Below are 16,649 nucleotides of genomic sequence, written 5' to 3'. Positions count from 1 at the left end.
TCACCCAACAACTCTGCCTGGGGTTCACCAGCCCTGAGCTACGCTGCTGGTCTGGCAGTGAGCTCCTCTCTAACCTGGCTACCTCCCTGATACTTTTCTCCCTAGTAGACAGTCTTAGATACCACACTAACCCGTACTCCAGTGACCATTGCAACTGGCTTCTCCACACTGCTGGCAAATGGCCTGGATTCCCTCCAGCCAATAAATAGCCTCTATTTCCCCATCTGGGTGCAATGGAAAAACTACCCAGCTTGAGCAGGGACCTGTATCTCTGCCTAACACATCAGAATGTTTCCATTCCCCTGAGTCGTTCAGCTCCCAAGGTGTGAGAGAGGATGAGGGTATTCACCAGAGCAAAGCCAAGGGGCCATTTGAAACCCTGCCTCAGAGGCTGTCCCTCTACTGACTTCCAAGGGAGTCTGCACCCATTTGTACCAGGACTGAATTTGTCCTTTTTTATCAGCACATCATCCCCCATTCGGGACCTGTTCATATATGCCAGCGCCATCAAATCTGCAAGGATATGCAGGAATAGGAAGGGTAGTTGTACCCAAGTGAATTTCATCAGCGACAGACACAGGCCTCAGCCTGCTCTGTGGCCTGGGGTTATCACTGATCTGAAATATCTCTTGCTTTCATTTTGAAACAAATTAAACGTTTCATGAAACTCTGGGGTTCCTTCTATTTCTGGTGTATCAGGAAAATGATCTTCCATGGATACAATGCCTCCTGTCCCACATTACAGCCATTCTGAAGTCAGTAAACACTAGAGCTGAGCAAATATTGGCATTTCCAGCCTATAGGTAGTTCTGCTATTTTGATGCTTTTTTCTATCCCAGTGGGTACAAAACATTAAGCCGTCACTGAACATAAAATTTTGAAAAACTTTAATTCTGAAACAATTAAACCTTTTGCCATTTACTATTGAAATATTTTGAGATACTTTGGCATTTACTGCATTGGTCTTTGATGCTGTTGTTCCTCATGGGAATTATAGTTTGGGTGCATGCTGCATTCATTCTTTGTCATGGGCTTCATTCCCTGGTACCTTGGCCAGACTACATTTCCCAGGATGCACCATGCAGCTTGGTGAGCGGGGACTCTGAGCGGCCTCATGGGCGATGTAGGCTGGCCAAGGTACCTGGCCCACGGAAGAAAGTGAGGAAATGAGATAGACCAACTACTGCTCCCATAATGCACTTTAGTGTCCCAGGTAGCTCTAGTTGAATGTGAAATTCTCAAACAAACAGTTCACCAAACTGAAATGGGTTCGCTAAGGCTGAACTGAAATCTTTCATTTCAATTGTCCTGAAAAAAAAAACAACAGCAAAACTCACCATTTCTTCCCAGAGAAAAAAATTTTATAGAAAGTTTTCTGTCAGTCCTGCCCTCCAACTTCCCCACCAGCTGTAATATACACCTTTCATATGGAAAACCAAACCCAGGAGCTAAGAATATGATGCTGACCTGCCATTGTGGTTGCCCCTGCTGGGAAACCCATACATTTGGCATTGAAAAGGACTCTGACTGTGCACCAACAGGTGGTCAGTTCGCTTTAATCTGGTCCTGCTTCCAGCAGGGCTAGCTCAAAGCTAACTGGCTAAATCTTGATGTCTGGAAGCTGATGGTGTTTGTTGGTGCCATGAGCCTCGCACACTTCTAACATACTAACGTAACTGTGCCAAAAGCTTCATTTTGCACTCCAAAGTCAGGAAGTGCCAGAGTTTTAGCAGGAAAGCTCTCCAGGCAGGCTGCGTCTTTTCATCTCCAACCCAGAGTCCAGAAACCGAAGGGAGGAGTTTGGCTGCTACCACGGCATCTTTTTTAATAAGAAGCAGCTTCAGAAATGATCATCTCTTTTCACATACACACAGCTGCAGTGAGCGAGACAGGACCTGATGCTGGCAGACAGCAGGGTGTTGCGACTGGCATGCAGCCTCCACGGTCACAGATCTCCTGTGGCTGCTGTGATGATCAGGCTCCGTCCTCTGCAAGAGGAAGGGGCAGGAGCAACCTTGGCCTAGATTTTACCCTGCCTGTCGTGGTCAAGGGATGAAAACACTGGGGGGCAGGTGAGCACCAAGGAGAGGGGAGCTGGATATCTAATGCACTCTCTATTTTGAGGGGAGAGGGGGAATCAGGCAACAGAACCATCTCCCCCAGGAGACTGGGCCAATGCAGAGCCTGGACCCACTCCAAATCCTTCCTTCTCACAAAACCTTTTCCTGTGGGGAAGGGATAAATACCCTCTCCTGGCTTTGAAAGAGTTAATTAATCCATCTGGGGGGCCTTGGCAAGTGTAATGAAAGCTGAGGCCCATGTGGAGCAGAAGCTGCAGACTGGTGACTACAAAGGAAGGAGGCACCTATCAGAAGGAGGCTTCTGGGGCAGAGGAGAAGAATGTCAGCCCCGTTCTGGGATGAGTGACTGTGGAGCTCAGGAGGGTCAAGGCAGAAGGCCCAGGGGAAAGTAGGGTAGCCCTGGGCTCCTTCTCTGAGTAGAGCAGTGTGGCTGGAGGCGAGCAGAGACAGGCCATGGGGATGAGCACTGATAAGAGAGCAGGCTCTGTGCTTCCAGGGAGAGAACCCTGAGGACTTTCAACAGGAAGAGGAAAGGAGACCAGGCCCAGCCTAGGGAGTGTGGACACAGCTCTACATTCATACTTTCAGATTGGGATTTAGAGGGGAAAGCTCCTGAGAAAAGAGCAGAGGCTGCGGGGAAGGGCTAGCTAAGGAGCTACTGTAGGCCGAACACCCATGGGGGGGCGACAGCAAGGAGGTTGATGGAACAGCCCTTCAGAGAGTATTGCAGAACGAAGGTGATGTGCCAACCACTAGTATTAGGGGATAAGGACTTTGAGAGCCCAGACAAAAATGAACATAAGGAGTGGGTGCTTTGTTTGCCAGACTTCCTGTTAGCAAAAAGGGGTGGAAGTAAGAGGGACCACAGTGGGACTGCCCCTGGAAATGGGGTGCTAGAAAGAAAGAAGTGGCTCTGCTATGCCCACTGACGAGGGGTGCACCTGCTGTAAGTCAAGTGTTCTGCACCAGCGTGAGAACGTTGCTTGTCCAACAATGAATTCCTCTATCCCAAGTGGAGTTTGGATCCTCTTAAGGGAGAGGTGCCTACTCAGGATTGCTCTATTGCAATTGATTTTCCATAGTAAGTAACCAGATACATGGGTGATGTGTGGTAGTAGAAAGCCCCCTCCATTCCTACATCTTGGAGAACAGGCCATTGCCATCATCCCCTGTCTTGAGTGATCTTTTCTAGTTCTGACCAGGTGTAGCCTGTCTCTTTAGTGTCTGCCTTCAGGCGTGTATGCCAGGTGTTTCTTGGGTGCCTTTTTTCCTCTTTCCTTGTGGGTTCCAGTTTAAGGCTTGTGATGTGGGTGGTGGGTTTTCTAAGGGTATGTCCCATCCATTGCCATCTTCTCTTCCTGATTTCTTCTTCAGCCGGAAGTGGGTCAGTCACTTGCCACAGGTCTTTGTTGTTGGTGGTGTACGGCCAGTGGAACCGGAGGCTTTTACGGACGCAGTTATTGATAAACGTCTGGATCCTCCTTAGTGGCACTGTATAAAGGACATGTGGCAAGAAAACGTGATGTGGGGTGCTGGTGTGGTGGGGAGGGGAGAGAGCTGGTGAAAAAGGGTGCATAGCAGAGGCACAATGTAGAGCTCACAGACCCAGCAGAAGCCTGTGAATGAGAGCCGGGCGCATTGTCACTCGAGAGGATAATCACTATGCAGGGATGATTCTAACAGTAAGACACGTGTCTATGCCATGCCATGCAGTGTCAGAGGCAAATCAGCCAGTCACCACCCTTATTCTACAGCTCATTTGCCTGCAACAATTTCATTGGTTACTTAGCCCAGTTGCCACCATTCTTCAAAACCATCCATAACACAATGCAACCAGCACTCATGATAACCCCAAACAGATATAGCTCCTCCCTGTAACACCCCCCACCATCATTCATGGCCCGCACATATCTTCTATCGCAACATAACCTGCACTCAAATCAACACAATCGGCACCCACAATAAACTAGAGTGGCACAGCTGTGGGTCACCACTAGAAAGAAATAAGTGGCATTGATATCTCTATCTCACACCAGGAAAAGTTGATAAGAAGAGTGGGTTAAAAACACATGGTTAGCAGGAGCCTACAATGTCTGAGCTACACTTTGTAACCAAGAAAAGCAAGGGGAAGGGAAGCAGAAAGGAACGGAGCCTTTCCCAGGTTGAGGGAGAAATATTTGCCCCTGCTGTAAAATGAACTGAGAACAGGAATAGGCCGTGATATAGGGACAAGGCTGACTGAGTCCTCAGTGTTGCAAGGTTTCAGAGGTTTTCAATGAACCTGCTCATACGGAGAGACTTACCCATGAAAGCCCAGTGTCGTGTGTTATGGACCCTGGGGCTATCCCACTCTGGACATGGGATAGCCTCATGCCAAGCCTGGTGATGCTGGAGCACCCAATAAGCTCTGTACCATCTCCATTAGGGCAGTGGGTCACACATGGGGGCTTCATACGACAGGAGTGAGGTTAAAGCCTAACCTATCGGTGGAAGAATGTAGCACACACATGTGCTTTGTGGGAGTTTGTGTGGAGATACCAAATCTGTGGCTGGAAAGGGCTTTCCAGCAGAACCTCATGAATAATCATTTTTTTGGTTATTTTTACGCTATACCAAAATATTTGAAGGGGATGGTGGGGTGGGGGGGCAGAATTCCATTTGGGTTGAGCCACAACAAAATAATTGCAAAACTTTTGGCAAACCACAAAGTCAGGAAAGAAAATCATTGAGCATTGAATGGAAATGTTCACATAACCAATGTTGTTTCATCTTCGAACTCTTATTTTTAAGGGTTTCCCAATCTTTTGACTAGGCAGCCAGCCAAGCTTTCAATGGAAAAGTGTGTTGGATCACAAAGTTTGGCCTTGACAATGCCAAATGGAAACTCTTCAATTTTTTAGTCAGGAAATCTTCAGTCCTCCCCTCTGATTTGGAGACACAGAGATAAATTCACCAAATGTTTCAGTTGATCTGAATCTGCATTTTTTCAGCAGAAAAAGGTTCAGCCCAGAACATGTCACCTCTCATGCCTTTCCAGGAGCAGAAAAGCTGCCCCTGCCTGGGGCCTAAGGTTGGAGGAAGTCTCCTGAAAGAGGGTTGGGCCAGATGGGGACCGTGGATGGGTCATTCCCCTGGCTGTAGAGCAGGGTCCCTGTGTGAGGATGGGGGTGGGGACACTGACTGAGTCCGATGTTGAAAGCCCCTTGTTTGTGGTTAAGCGTCCAGCAGCCCTGTGGGAAGTTGGGACATTTCCTGGAAAGGGCATCCTGGCAGTGGTGTAATAAGGTGCTTCGGATCAGTCTGGCCGGGGAGCTGGTGAATAACACTGACACTGAGACCCCAGAGCCCATGCCTGGGCTGGGATAGCACAAAGCAGGTGAGCATCCGGTGGCAGATGCCGGTCCCAGGCAGGGCTGAGTGGGTGTGCGGGGGAGATCAGTGGATGGGAGGAGGAGCTTTGGTTTGGATCCCTGGAGGGCTGAGTGCCTGTAGGTGACTGTCTGGAGTGGGTGGAGGACCGTCTGGGACAGGACAAAACCTCTGCCCTTCATTTCCTCTGAGACCTCCCACCATGGGAATCCTAAATCTTATCATGGTGTCCACTCCTTCAGCTTTCCTCCTAAGAAGACACTAGGCCTTTCCCCTACAGGGACCAGGCAGATACTCCTGGGGTGACTCTCTCAGGAGTAGCTGCATCAGCTAGCCCAGAGAGATTGAGAAAGAGAGAGAACAGATGGATTCCCAGGAGGAAATACAGAGGGACGGAGAGGGGAGCAGAGGTGAGGGAGACAGTCTCTTAATGGGGTCGGGGCATGGAGCTCTGTTGGTGCTGCTGTCAGGAAATGGGTGGTGGTATAAGATCTCCACTTGCTCCCCGACTGCTGGCTGGGTTGACCCCTCCCCATTTTCCTGGATTCCTCAATTTACAGGGACGGTTAGATCATCCAATCTGACCTCCTCTATTGCCCAGGCCAGAGAATGTCACTTGGTTACACCTGTGTGGAGCTCAGTTGCTTGTGTTTGACTGAAGCCTTGTCCAGAACAGCCTCCAGGTCAGATGCGAAGCCATCCAGAGATGGAGAACCCACCATTTCCCATGTTAGCATGTCCCAGTGGTTATTCACCCTCACTGGTCATGTCAACTTCCTCTGGCTTCAGCTTGCCAGCCCTGGTTCCTTTCCTCCTTCTTCATTAGGATAAAGGCCCATTAATGCTTCATGGTTTATGCCCTGCGGTGACTGTTGTCAATGGGCTCTTTCCACATGAGAAAAGCCCCTGGAGACCTTCATCTTCCCAGAAACTTGCAGCTGAAAACAGTGCAGGTTGGTACAGCCGGCTTGCCTGCCTGGCTCCTGGCACAAGCCCTTTGCTTCTGCTGATAAGGCTCCTATAAATTGATTCCCCTCATACAACTCTCAGCTCCTGCGCCAAAGTTGCTACTCTCATTACATCTGTCCTTTAAAAAGTTCCCTGTAATTTAAGTCAAATACACACCATTAGTGCACCTTCCGTGAGCACACATAACCAGGGGTGGCAAAAGTACCCGAAAAGTTACTCAGGTAAAAGTACAGCTGCTTTGGGAGGTGATGAACTTAGGTACAAGTCACCCGTGTTCCTCTTGAAAACTGCTTGGCCACATCAACATGGCATGCAATTGTGGGAACCTGACGTTGCAAATGAAGAGATGATTTACAAATCTCACGTGCCATTTGCATAATCTTGTGCAATCATGTTGTCGGGAGAGATTTTTGGCAAAAAACAAACAGCCGTGTAGAGGGGGTTCTGTCGGCGAAAACCCCCTTTTCTGACAGAACCCTTATCCTGCCTCTTGAAATGCCAGCAATTCACAGTTCAACTTGCATTTACCACGTTTGCAGCTTTTCTCCTGAATCGGTTATTAGCGGGATACTCAAGCTGCAAAGAGGTTGTGTCCTTAAAGTGTTGCATAACTTGAAGGACATCATATTGATCTGTGTCCTGCTGTGGTCAGATGTCTGGCTGCCCTTGTTCTTTATGCGTGCTGTACTGACACTGACCAGAAAGACCAAGCAGCAGGCTCCGATCAGATTACCCAATAAAGCCACGGCTTTGGTTCATAGCAACGTTCCCTCTATTTTTTCCTTCCATGTGCAGAATAAATTTTGTTACCTGCACAGAGGCATGTGCCGAAGTGCACTGACAGTAGACGCACATGCTGGGGTGCTCTGGTAATTATCTGGGTGGCATGTGAATCTCTCTTGGGCCGGCGGTCAGGTTCACTGCGGACAAGGTACACGCTTCAGTGGTTACAGGTACATGTATGCCTGTGGCAATGAGCCATTCTCCCCTCAGCCAGACAAAGACACTTCCTGTGAGATTCCATTCTATACAGCAATACAAACATTATGTTCTGCCCGTTCCTGTAGTTAGCTGACACCCATCACCTTGTACCTCTTTGCCCACCATGCTGTCATCCTCAACTTATCTTTTGGACAGTGGGGGCTTACAGCCACCATTGCACCCCAAGACAAGGTGCGGGGAGGCTGGTCCATGCTCCCAGAAGGGGTGGGGCCTCAGGAAGAAGGGGAGGAGCCTCAGGTAGTCAGCCCTAAGCGCTGCCCAGATCATGGTGCGGGCTCTCCTCGCCTCTTCAGCCCCAGGGAGTGGAACTCCAGCAGCAATTCAAAGGTTCCCAGGGCTCCTGGCCTTGCAGTGGCAGTGGTGGTAGCCAGGAGCTGCTTTGACTCTCCCGATCCCAGGGCAATTGCCCACCTTGCTGCCTCCTGTGGGTGGGTCTGGTTTAGAACAAGTCAGCGTGTTCCTGTTATCTCTAGGGAACGTGCTGGCATGAGCGTCCTGGTGCCTAGCGCCTCTTAGGAATGCGTGTTCCTGCAGTATTGGCCCTGCTCTTACCTGGGTCTGTGAGCAGGGCCTGTCTCTAGCTTACAACCTGATTTTACTTTATAGCAGCCAAGCTTTGATCACTACTTTAGCCCAGGCATCATACGCAGCTGCAGAGACCAGGGCTTACGTTTCAGGCCCTCTTCCTACTCCACCTGCAATCAGTTTTAAAACTGGTGGGTTTTGTGACGATCAGCCAGCACATCCACATTCTGTTCGGCCTACCCAGCAGCAGAGCTTGTGAGCGCTCGGCTAGTCCTGCGGCGAACACCTGTTCTCCTTTCCAGCCTTGTAGATTGCGGCAAAACGACTGTGTTTGCCACATCTCTGGCATTCCAGCCCAGGGGGCTAGACATTTTCTCCTGGCCTCACTACAGCTGCGTTTAGATCAATCCTTCATTCCCACCGACTGCTCTTTTTTCACCACTCTTCAGTGCAGGTTTTTATTCACGGCAGGACACCTTCCCATCCATGGCAGCATGGTCAGGTGCTTACTAAAAGTGGCCTTATGCTAGGCTGTATGCACCGGTTTTTTCAGCTCATCTAATTGTTTTGCAGCCACTTAATCTGCCCTGCGTACGTCCACAGCACAGTCACGGGTTTAACAACTTTGCTGGCACAGTTGGACACTACGTACCACACAATATGGTCTCATGAGTGTGTCACACAGTTCTCTGCCTTTGGGAGGTTTTGCTGCCACTGTTACATCAGTTACTGGTTGGTCTGTATATTTCCCCTTCCTGTCTGATTTCTAGTGAAACGTGTGTGTGTGTGTGTGTGTGTGTGTGTGTGTGCGTGTGTGTCGGTCATACGGGATATTCCTTGGTACTGGACATTATGCCTCAAACATATTAAGACCTGTATTTTTTTTAATCAGCTGCATCATCAGATAGAAAAGCATCACTAAGGCTCTCCTTTCTTCACTGCCACATTAAGAATTAATGCTGTTTGCAGCCACTCATCTTTCTGTCTGCACCTCTGGAAGGGCTGTACAGCTCACATCCTTGCTTCTGTTTGCCCCAGCTTTTGGCTGAAGCTCCTCCAAATGCCAGCTTGCCACTTGTTTCCAGATTTGTTCTCTAGGCTTACTTTTGGTTTTCTTTGGACACCAGGTAACAGCTGTTGCCAACTGGCTATTAGAACATCAGACAAGAGACCAAAGTGTAGGGAACAATAGAGATTTTCCTGCGCTTTTGCCTGAAAATTGTACAAGATAAACCATGCTGGCTTGGATCCAACTATAAGGAAAGTACTTAACACTGCTTTGGCTTCCTACATAGGTTTTCCCCATACCCATGTGATGGGTAACTCTAGTTCAGGGGTGAGCAAAGTTTTTATGTCAGGCTCCACTTTCTTCTCTGCAGTAGCCCCATCACCCAAACCTGTATAATGTAATCCAAACCGACAGAAATTTTGGTTATATTCATATATATATAAAAAAACACCTTTGGGTACGTGTAAGAAAGTAAGTCTGTAGAATGTAAAAACTTTATTCATCAATATAGAAATGTGAATACACAGACATAAAAACGGGAACATAGTTCAACATTTTTAATGAGATGAATAAGTCTGAGAATCAGCAGCTGAGAGGGCTGTGCCCCCCCTTACAAAATTTCACGCCCCCTCAAGGGAGCCCACCCCCTCCCACTTTGCGCACCCTGCTCTAGTTTATACTCCAAAGTTCCGCTGTCACTGCATACCCTAAGCAAGGCACATGGCAGGCTGCTGAGTTGCTAGTCACAAGACAGGCTCTTATACCAGATATTTCTCTAGGAGGGAGGTGAAGCACTGGAATGTGTTACCTAGAGCAGTGGTGGAATCTCCATCCCTAGAGGTTTTTAAGTCATGGCTTGACAACGCCCTGGCTGGGATGATTTAGTTAGGACTGGTCCTGCTTTCAGCAGGGGGTTGGACTTGATGACCTCTTGAGGTCTCTTCCCACCTTATGAATCTATCACTTGCTGCAGAATCCCCCCTCCCAGTGAGCTCCACACCAGCTGTGTTCACTATAAGAACCTTTAATGCACTGCCGGGAGCAGCTGCTGGGAAGCTCAGGTATATCACACGTGGCAGGACCTTGCAGCTGGTGTTACAATCATGCAATTTAACATTCCAGGGCAGCCTATGACCCAGTCCCTGTTGCACCCATGGGGTTGTCTGTCCCTCTCCAGAGCCTGTGAGGAGCGTGGGCTAGAACAAGAGTGGAATCTGCAATGTCAGAAGTGGGGCTCCAGCTGCCGCGGTTCCTCCAGGGGCAGCCCAGAATTTCAGGGGTGAGCTGCGTGTGGGGGGACGGGCAAGGGCTGGAGAGTCTCTCACCCCCACCCCCACCCCCCACTGTTGTCCCCTCACAGCTCTGGCCTCTCCCCCTCTGTCGTGTCACACCACAGAGCCGTGGGCTGATGGTGGGTGTGCTTGCCATTGACAGGCCCTCCTGCTGCTGGTGGGGCTGCTGCAGGTGGCCTTTGGTGTGCTCTTGGCCATCGCCCCCTGCGTCTATAGGGATGAGCTGCTCGTCCACTTCTACTCAGCAGTGCTGGTGAGTGGCCAACCCACCTCTTGAGCCGCCAAGCCCAGCCGTGCCAGCGCCTGTCCATCCTGACCTCCAAACTGTCAGGCCCAGGTTCCTTCCTACCCTCCAGCCCTAACCCACGGCCTTCCTGCTACCCCAGCCTTGGGTTCCCCCCATGCCCACGGCTCTGCTCATAATCCTAACCCGCGGCCCCCTCCCACCTCAGCCCCAGCTCTGTCTTTGCCCCGATTCCTCCCTCTCATTCTCTCTTACCCTGCAGTTGCTCTTGGCTGGCATCATCACTCTGGCTGCAGACAGAACCCCCAGCCTGGGCCTGGTGAGTAACCTCTTGATAAAGCCTGGCCCAGGGCTACCTCAGGGCTTGGTCATGTTCCTCCTCATTCCCCTCCCCAGTAAAGCAATGCCCCTGCCAGGGGCTGTACCTCTGGGCCAGGTGGAGCCATGAGGCCTTGTGTGGGGGTATTCTGTCAGCGGGGAGGAGGAAGACACTGGGGTGGGGTGGGTCTGGACCAGAGGTTGAGGTGAACTCCATTAGTTGTGGTGTTCTGAGGGGGGCAGCTATGATACCTGAGGCCTGGCGGCATGAAGGGGAGATGAAGCTCCAGGCAGATCTAGGGACCAAGCCAGGACAGGGGGCAGCTCTGGGGGAGAAAGGGGTGACCCTAGCCCAGCCCTAAGGAGCGGCAAGGCAGAGCCCGTTTGGAGGGAAGGGTGAGTCAGGACAGGAGGCTGAGCCCATGTGTCAGTGTGAGATGGAGCCCGCTGGGGCAGTTTGCTGCTGTACACTGGTAGGACTCTAGAGAAGCAAGCTGGGCTCCAGAGCTACAGCCATTATCCATCCAGGAGCAGGGGCAGCCTCCTGTTCCTTCGCGCCAGCACCCTGGTTCTTCCTCACCAGAACCACCTGATCCTTTCCTCTCCAGGTGAAAGCCGGCCTGGTCCTCTACATCATCTCCTCGGTCGTGGTGGGCGTGACCAACTTATTCTACCTGGTGGATCTGGTGTATGATCCCCGGAACCGCTACATCTCTTGTTCTTCCAGTGGCAGGTTGCACTGCATGCGGCTGTACCAGGTCTCGGTGGGTGCCTGATGCGACAGCTACAGAAGGGCAGCATGGGGGCAGCCAGCTGGCTGAGAACCAGATGGAGGGAGCGAGGATGGGTGCTAGAGGAGGAGATCTACTTCCTGAGGTGCTCAGGCCTTTGCCTCAGCTGTTTGTCCCCTCAGGGACCGTCTCTGGGGGTGGATGGAGGATTAATTTGTGTCCGGAATTCCTCCTCCTGTTGACAGCTTCCTGAGACTTGACTCACTGGCCTTGGACAGGACATAAGAATAGACAGCAGTGGACAATCCTTCCCATTCCCACCAGGGGACGGTCAACGTGAACGAACAGGGCTGTCTGGTCTCTGAGCTGAGCTGAGTCCAGGGGCCTGTCTGTGATCCCCCCCGTCTCCTGCTCTGTTTCTCAGCACTATTGCACAGGCATGCGGGCCATCGTCCTGAGCCTCACCTCCCTGGGGTTCTTCGTTTCCGTTTCCCTGGCAGCCTTCGCGTGCAAAGCGGTGTGTCGCCAGGACTCTGCGGATGCCGTGGTAACTACCCTGCTGCTAAGGGGAGATGTGGGTGTGTTGGGGGGGGTGTAATACAGAGAGCTGGGGGGAGGGATGGACCCTGGGGAGAGGAGCAGAGATGACAAGAGGGTAGGGGACAGGCAGACAGAGAGCAAGGATGGCAAGATTGAGAGGCAGAAGGGAACAGATGCTCTTTGGGATGTCCATGTCTTGTGCTTGGTTAAGGGCAGGGCAATACCCAGGCAATGAACAGACAGGCCAGGGAGCAGCTGCCCACGGCTAGGGGGATATGGGCCAGGGTGACCCCTCCCGCTCACCCCATAACTTGGTATTGTGCTCCCAGCCTGTCGCAGCCCAGAGGAACCCGCCTGCTTCCCACGAGGCTGCCACGGGGCCCGAGACTGTGGTGTCAGAGGGACCCGTGGTGTGAGTGTCCCCCGGCGCAGAGCTCGACAGCCGCCCTCAGTGAGCCGCTTCCTCCCACCCTCAGCGAGAGACATTTCTAGTTCACCGCCCCCGTCTTCCCTCCATCGTCCCTGTCACGGAAAAGCTCCTGCTCGCAGCCATTGGCTCGTGGTGTTTCTCTCGTGCCCACTGCTGGGCTGCAGCACCATCACACCATGACACAAGCACCCCCAAAATCTGCTCATGTCCTGCAAGGCCAGGGCTCACCCTGCAAACGCCTGTGTAGGGAAAGGATGGCACAGCACCATCTGATGGGCCCTGCAGCTAGCGGGAGGCACAGGTTATGGGTTCCCGCAAACAAACGTATCCCTTTGGTGTAACTGTTATAGGAGCATCTCCCTGGAGTACCCCCTTCATGGAGCCATAGATTCTAAGGCAGAAGGCACCATTAAATCCTCCATTCTGACCTTCTGCATGACTCGTCTCAGTGTGCGTGACTCATTTACTCCTGCCCTGAGCCGATAACTTGTGCTCGGCTGAAGCCCATGCCAGTCAGGAGATGGAGAATCCATCACTTCTCTTGGTCATCACCTGCACCATTAGAAATTTGTGCTTGATTTCTAATTTAATTGGTCTGACTTCAGCATGTAGCCATTGGCTTTCGTTATGCCTTTCTCTGCTCTGTTACAGAACCCTGGTATTTGATCTTCCACAGGAAGTCTACCGGGGCCATCTGCTCCTCATTTGATGGATGGGCCTCCTGGCAAAGCTGCGGGCGTGGATGGTGTTGAGCTGTGACACGCCATGCTCTGGGGCTGCAGAGGAATGGCTTTGAGGCTGATTGAGATGGGCTGCTGTTCCCTGCAGGATTGTTTCTTAATAGGAATGGCCCCTTCTTTAAATAAATAAATAAACCAACGAGCTAGTTTCCCCCGGCTCGCGGCGTGGTTGGTTTGCTCGTCTTTGCAAAACAGTTTACAGACACCCAGGAGTCAGAACCCAGTCAGCCCTGCCCTGTGATCCCGAGGAGGTGCCAGGTTTGAGCGAGTGGCCATCCGTCCTGCTTTTTCCAGGACAGTCCCTTATCTAACTGTCTCACAGGTGTCCCGACTTTAAGAAAATGGGTAAATTGTCCCATATTTTGCAGGACTCCTGTTCCCCAAAACCTGGTGTCTCGCATCAGCAGCCTCCACTGTCAGAGAACCCCGCTGCAGGGCAGCTGCCCAGTTCCCCAGCACCCCGTGCCTCAGGGCATCAGCTTACGCTGCCCAGGAGCGCCTCTGTGGGATGGCTGCCCCATTCCTCAGGAGCCCACGATGGCAACACCCGCTGCTGGCGAGTTCCAGCATGGGGCAGCTGCCCCATTCCCCCCACAACTGGGAGGCTGTGCAGCGCCCATCCCCAGTGCCTCACTGTGGGACAGCAGGGCCCCGTTGCCCAAGAGCGCTGACATGGGCAGCAGCCCCTCAGTCCCTGCAGGCTGGTGTCCCGTATTTGCCAGGGCCATGCGGTCGCCCTAGGTGTGAGGGAAGAGCTGAAAAGGGAGCGGCCAGTTCCTCCGCTGCCCGGCTGGGTGTGGGGACAGATGTGGAGCATTCTGGGAGCGCAAGACGGCCAGGACGAGGGAGATACTGCACCCTGTGGCCGCCCGCCTGCGGGAAGGGAAGCGTTTGTGTTTCCTTGCATTCAGTTTGGGCTCCGGTTGCCCTGGCGGTGGGGGGACGTTGAGATGACGTAGCTGGCAGGCTGCATCCCCTCAGCCCGGACAGGGTCAGAGGCTGGGTGAATCACTTGAGCCTGAAGGCCTGGCAGGCAAACAGAGGCCAGGCTGCTGTGGTGCAGGTCTATGCCATGAGGGGGACGCACAGCTGCAGCCCCTAAAGTCCCTCACCAGTGACTAGGAATATGGCGTCTTGGCCTATTTAAATGCCTTAGAGGGGCGTGTCGCGAGGTACACACACCCCAGTGGCGTTCAGTCATGGGCACCCCAGTTCCCCTACCCAGGGTCACCAGGTCCCACAGGCACTGGGCCGTTCTCACAGGGGCAATGTGGTCTAATAGCCTGAGTCAGTACATCAGCCCTTCCCTCCCCGGCAGCGTGGCCCAGTAGCCAGAGTTAACGGAGGGTTGCTAGGAGAAGGGTGTTGGGGCAGCAGACGCAGCGGAGTTGGGTATTCCCGGACCCTGACAGTGATGGAGTGGTCCAGCACTAGCTTAGCAGGGAACCCCACCGAAACACACCAAGCTCACTCGGGTGGGAGATACCACTCACCCCCCGCCCCCGCTGGGTCACTTCCTATCTCCCGTGGGAGTGGAGCAACCCGGGAAGTTAGGGTCCTCAGGCTGCATTGTGCCAGCCACTCCTCAGGGTCCCCCCCCCCCCGCACCCACCTTGGAGGCTCATCCCAGGCCCCAGGATCTCGCTTTCCTACTGTTGGGACTTGGGGCTGGGCCACCCCTCGCACAGATCCTCCCTCTCCTGCATCCCACCCAGACTGAGCTGAGTTGCTTTCCTTTATACTGAGCCAGCACTCTGAGCATGTCCGCTACAGCCAGAGGGGTGGGACTTCCTCTGCCCATTGTGTGGGGTTAACCCCTTCCAGCGCAGTGTGGAATACGCTCACCCCACCACAGGGTGTTACCCCCTTCCTAGTCTTTACTAACCCATAAGCCATAGCAGAGCATGGTTCCCATGTGTATCTGTGAACCATCTATTGAATAAGGAGCCAAAATTACTTCTGCTTGTACCATTCACAAGCCTAGAATGTCTGTTGAGTGGGTGTGAAGGGATGGAAACACCTAAAAGCACGGCCGAGAGCTCTTTTGGGTCACAATGGCTACGTCTACACGTGCACACTACATTGAAATAGCTTATTTCGATGTAGCGACATCGAAATAGGCTATTTCGATGAATAACGTCTACACGTCCTCCAGGGCGGCAATGTCGACATTCAACTTCGACATTGGGCAGCACCACATCGAAATAGGCGCTGCGAGGGAACGTCTACACGCCAAAGGAGCACACATCGAAATAAGGGTGCCAGGCACAGCTGCAGACAGGGTCACAGGGCGGACTCAACAGCAAGCCGCTCCCTTAAAGGGCCCCTCCCAGACACAGTTGCACTAAACAACACAAGATCCACAGAGCCGACAACTGGTTGCAGACCCTGTGCCTGCAGCATGGATCCCCAGCTGCCGCAGCACAGCCAGAAGCCCTGGGCTAAGGGCTGCTGCACACAATGACCATAGAGCCCCGCAGGGGCTGGAGAGAGAGCGTCTCTCAACCCCTCAGCTGATGACCGCCATGGTGGCCCCACTATTTCGATGTTGCGGGACGCAGATTGTCTACACGTGCCCTACTTCGACATTCAACTTCGAAGTAGGGCGCTATTCCCATCCCCTCATGGGGTTAGCGACTTCGACGTCTCGCCACCCAACGTCGATTTCAACTTCGAAATAGCGCCCAACGCGTGTAGCCGTGATGGGCGCTATTTCGAAGTTGGCGCCACTACTTCGAAGTAGTGTGCACATGTAGACGCGGCCAATATCAACAGGTAGTTTCATCACTGGGATTGGCAGTCTGTTACCATTCAGTTTTCTAAGTTCTCAGCCAGTAAATGAAGCCTTGGGCTTTCAGTGAATTGTTCAGTGATAGTCTAGGAGGTTCCAAGAAAAAAAACTTCACGAGCGATGCTCAGCTGATGTCAATTATTTTGGCACCTCCAGCTTGAGGTCAGTGCATTCTGACACGTGACATCGCTGGAGTGACGTTGAAGAAAACTTTGGGAGGTGGGAAGAGGGGGACCCAGATGAGCAAAGAGTGCCTACCAGCACTGGGAAGGATTGACAGCTGTGGGGTTATAGGACCTTGCAACCAACCGTGTTCTGTAGGGCTGGATCAGAAAAGAGCACTGACTGAAAAACAGCATGTCTGTATGCTTGGGAAAGGAAACTCTGTGACTGATGATATAGCCTGGGAAATCCACTTATCTGATAGGTGATCATATTATATCCTGGAAAGTCAGAGTAGGGAGAGGGCAAAAATCGAGCATGTAGATTTAAGAAAAGTCAGGAGGGGAGCAAGCCACGGTCTGAAGAGGTCTGATGCTCTCCTCTCCCTGTAGTAAATGACACGCCTTGAAACCATGTGAGGGTTTGGCCTTCCATGTAAGCTGCCA

General features: G+C 52.2%; 1 protein-coding gene across 1 annotated transcript; it reads left to right on the top strand.

Moving 5' to 3' along the window:
* The first annotated feature begins 9,982 nt into the window (after positions 1–9,982).
* On the top strand, positions 9,983–13,388 carry LOC142015145 (membrane-spanning 4-domains subfamily A member 4A-like). Its single transcript, XM_074998565.1, has 8 exons — positions 9,983–10,016; positions 10,146–10,234; positions 10,390–10,500; positions 10,754–10,810; positions 11,418–11,573; positions 11,965–12,087; positions 12,410–12,492; positions 13,162–13,388. Exons 1-8 carry the CDS (start codon positions 9,983–9,985, stop codon positions 13,217–13,219), a joined length of 711 nt encoding a protein of 236 aa, XP_074854666.1. The 3' UTR covers positions 13,220–13,388.
* The last annotated feature ends 3,261 nt before the right edge of the window (positions 13,389–16,649 follow it).

Source organism: Carettochelys insculpta, chromosome 6 (assembly GCF_033958435.1).
Source record: "Carettochelys insculpta isolate YL-2023 chromosome 6, ASM3395843v1, whole genome shotgun sequence".
NCBI classification, from domain to species: Eukaryota; Metazoa; Chordata; order Testudines; family Carettochelyidae; genus Carettochelys; species Carettochelys insculpta.
Note: the sequence above shows the minus strand (reverse complement) of the source record. Positions and strands in the feature narration are given on the sequence as shown.

What these genes read in the sequence shown, in the direction of transcription:
- LOC142015145 (XM_074998565.1), top strand. Translation starts at nt 9,983, where the DNA reads ATGCACTGCCGGGAGCAGCTGCTGGGAAGCTCAG. An exon ending in ACTTCTACTCAGCAGTGCTG is followed by an intron (nt 10,501 to 10,753) that starts GTGAGTGGCCAA and finishes CTTACCCTGCAG; the next exon opens with TTGCTCTTGGCTGGCATCAT. An exon ending in AGGACTCTGCGGATGCCGTG is followed by an intron (nt 12,088 to 12,409) that starts GTAACTACCCTG and finishes TTGTGCTCCCAG; the next exon opens with CCTGTCGCAGCCCAGAGGAA.